At 38.8% G+C, this 3358-nt stretch overlaps 1 protein-coding gene across 1 annotated transcript; it reads left to right on the forward strand.

Moving 5' to 3' along the window:
- Positions 1-378: 378 nt before the first annotated feature.
- Positions 379-2846, forward strand: LOC149962298 (uncharacterized). The gene is made up of 5 exons (XM_090168474.1): positions 379-478; positions 754-1094; positions 1491-1577; positions 2542-2616; positions 2695-2846. Exons 1-5 carry the CDS (start codon positions 427-429, stop codon positions 2755-2757), a joined length of 618 nt encoding a protein of 205 aa, XP_090024600.1. The 5' UTR covers positions 379-426; the 3' UTR covers positions 2758-2846.
- The last annotated feature ends 512 nt before the right edge of the window (positions 2847-3358 follow it).

Here is a 3358-nt window from a genome sequence, read left to right on the forward strand (position 1 = left end):
CATCTACATAATAAAGGTATATTTATAATAGTATTAAATTTAGTATTGCGTAGTCGAAATTATGTGTACGAAAATTATTAGACTTAAATATCTATTCACATGGAGCAGCTATGTTCGCGACTCTAGTTGGCGAACAATGAAAGGATGACAACTGACAATTGTAAGTGGATAACGCGACCTGTCACTTGATGGCGGAACGTTGAGCTTGACACGACAATTGAAACGGGTTGCATTATGTATTTGATCATGGTTAATCGGCTTTTCCCGGACCGAAATTTCCATGACGCAAACAATTTAAAGTTGCTAAACGTCTATTAATCAAAGTCGGATTATTAATGATTAACAATATCAGCTTATTTACTATAAAAACGAGGCGTTGAGCTGTAAGAGCATTTATTCCGTTTGTGATTCTCCTGCGCTGTGAAAATGAAGCCAATTCTAGCCTGCGCTCTCCTCGTCTTGTTCGCCTTGGCCAATGGTCAGTTTCCATTTCCCTTAATAAGTAGATACTTTGCAAACCTCCAGCGCGTTTCTCAGCAGAGATTTATTTAGAGACTGATTTTAAGTGTTTAAAAGCTGTTATCGATTTTGAGATTTTAGAGTAAGATTGATATTTTCGAGATTTCTAGATTGTCAGCCCAGATTTTGAGATTTTCAGTTTGATTTATACCATATTTCAGTTGAGCCTTAAATTAATTTCTAAAATACATTTTGTTTGATACGTGTAAATTCAACGAATTTTGGTTTTTGAAGGACAAGACAACGCGGATGGGACAGCTGACACTGTGACGGAGACTTCCAGCTCCACTGCAGCCGCCAGCGACAGCGACAGCACCAGCGATAGCATCAACACTAGCGACAGCACCAGCACCAGCGATAGCACCGACACTAGCGACAGCACCAGCACCAGTAGTTCAACAACGAAAAGCCCTTTAAGCCCGGCGACCATGGCGTGCCAGGAAAAATTTCCGAACGAGAATGGAGTCAAAGGAAGTCCCTCTTGGATCAATAAATGCAACGCTGATTGTACAGGAACAAAACTTTTATGGGCAATGACTCCTATGCCCGTTGGAACCGAATGTGGTGACAACAAAGTAAGTGCAACACCTTATTTTCTTAAAGGTCATAAAAACCTCGTTGGCTCCTACAAAATGGCCGACCTCATTACGTAGTTCGCACTCTACAGCGTTATTGTACTTGGCACTGTGCGTAACTTCCACGTAAAAATTGCGAGATAGTTCCATCGGTAACAAGTTTTTGAATGCGACCAAGACCTATAGCGAATTAAAACGCTTTCACCGTGTAAATAATTACATATTATGGCATCGGAATGTAAAGTTGACTATGATAAAAAGTCGTTTCGTTTGTAAAGGTGGTTATTTTGAAATTTGAGATGCAGTATAGGGTTCAGACGAGGACTATAGGGCCTTTTAAGGTCCCAAATTTAGGCTTTGAGGGTATTTGTTTGCACTGTGTCCCTTTGAACGTAGCAATGCGCCGGAGGAATGTGCCACGACGCCAATGACGTACAGAAGTGTCAACAGGCGACCGGAAACACGCTCAAGTCCATCGAAATGGTGGGTACAAAATACAAAGTTATTTCACCCTAATAGACCGATACACATTTAACGAGGGAGAAGATCATTTCAGGGCAATGAAGCCTTTATAAACACCCGGCATATTGGTTGCACCCATAGAAAATGTAAGGTAAACTCTTAGGATTGTAGACGTTGCTTCATGTTTCCGAAGAGTGGCTTAATCTGTCCCTTCTGGACATAACGTTTAAATTGGCGCCATCTAGTACAAATAAAAGCTGTAAAAACAAACTTCTGAGGTTTGTTTCCCTGTTAGCAATATGTGAATCGGTCTACAGAGGGTTTAATGATAAGAAATATGTCGGAGTGTAAGTGGAAACTATTTAGATTCTAGGAAATTGGGACGATTTTTAGAAATTGCCTACCCTATTTAAATATTTGGAAAAAATCCTAAATAATTCTGGGGTTTTCAACAGGCATATGTAACTGAGAAGAGCCTTTGGTAATGCCAAATCTGAAATCAGTTACGTAATTACTAGCGGAAGGTACAGACTTGTATATTCCGATTACTGCACTAGAGGAAAAACATATCGACGCTGATTGGTGACGCAAAAAATCCCAGTTAGGCCTAATACAATATTTTTGCGTCAACATTCCTGGTCGTAATCGGTTGCTCTATGCTTTGAAACCAACAACATATGAGGTTAAGCCATAAGGAAGATTTTTACCACAACTATGCTGAAGATTGGAACGTGCTATTGAGCGTGCGTTGCGCTCCGTTATTAAATAAAAAGCGGGATTACCATCTACTGTTGTGACAACTTGTGTGGCGCCATCTTCAACATAGTCGCGGTAAATTTTCCTCATTTAAGGCAATTTCTAACACTTGTACGTTTGCGCGTATCAGAATTAAGAAACGCTTTCAAATACCTGAATATTATCGACGTATTCTCACGTAATATATTACCTGATATTTTTGGATAAAATGTGATTTATGCTCACGCAGGAGTGGAATCAATGCGCGATGATGTGCGGAGGAGAGAAGAAAGAGAAATCCGCCAGAAAGGACGGGACGCAATGCGTTAGTCTCATTTTCCTCATTCTGTCAACCCCAAATAGCTTTTACTTCCAACCTTGAAGGCTTCTTTTGCAATTATAGTTGGGCTTCGGACAGTGCGACGGAGGGAAATGTCAATTAGGATGGCTTAAACTTAGAAAATGAGTACTGAAATGGCGATATAACAACAACAGTTAGAGTCGTTTCCGATTTCGATGTTAGTTCAATATCAATAAATCTTGCAATGTAACGATTGTTTGTCGTTTCTTTATTGTATTCGAATTTATGAGATAAATGGTCCCCAATTGCACATTTTATGAAAAGCAGTCACTAAATGCATATTTAATGAAAAGTTGTCACTAAAAGCACATTCTATGATAAATTGTCACTGAAAGCTCATTTATAAATAATAATAATAAAATTTGTCACTAAAAGCACATTCAATGAAAAGTTGTCACTAAAAACACATTATATGAGAAATTGTCACTAAAAGCACATTTTTTTTTTTCAAATGCATGTACAAACTACTCCAAAAGTTTTTAATAGCGAGTTTCAAAAAACGAGTACACCGAATCGCGGCTCAAAATTTGGCGTTCGTGTTCCTCCACCAGGGCGTATAATTTCCTTTTACCAGGTTACGCGTTAATTTTATCAGGTGACGTTCGTCCTGTGTTTACGTACATGTAATCAAGGCTAAGCTTTCAAAGAGATCAGATCCTGTAAAAATCAAAAATGACAAAAAAATCATGATCCGTCAAAAATGGTA

This window comes from Leiobunum rupestre, chromosome 1 (genome assembly GCF_980474605.1).
Source record: "Leiobunum rupestre chromosome 1, qqLeiRupe1.1.hap1, whole genome shotgun sequence".
Taxonomy (NCBI): domain Eukaryota; kingdom Metazoa; phylum Arthropoda; class Arachnida; order Opiliones; family Sclerosomatidae; genus Leiobunum; species Leiobunum rupestre.

What these genes read in the sequence shown, in the direction of transcription:
- LOC149962298 (XM_090168474.1), top strand. Translation starts at nt 427, where the DNA reads ATGAAGCCAATTCTAGCCTGCGCTCTCCTCGTCTTGTTCGCCTTGGCC. An exon ending in CTTGTTCGCCTTGGCCAATG is followed by an intron (nt 479 to 753) that starts GTCAGTTTCCAT and finishes TGGTTTTTGAAG; the next exon opens with GACAAGACAACGCGGATGGG. An exon ending in CGCTCAAGTCCATCGAAATG is followed by an intron (nt 1,578 to 2,541) that starts GTGGGTACAAAA and finishes ATGCTCACGCAG; the next exon opens with GAGTGGAATCAATGCGCGAT.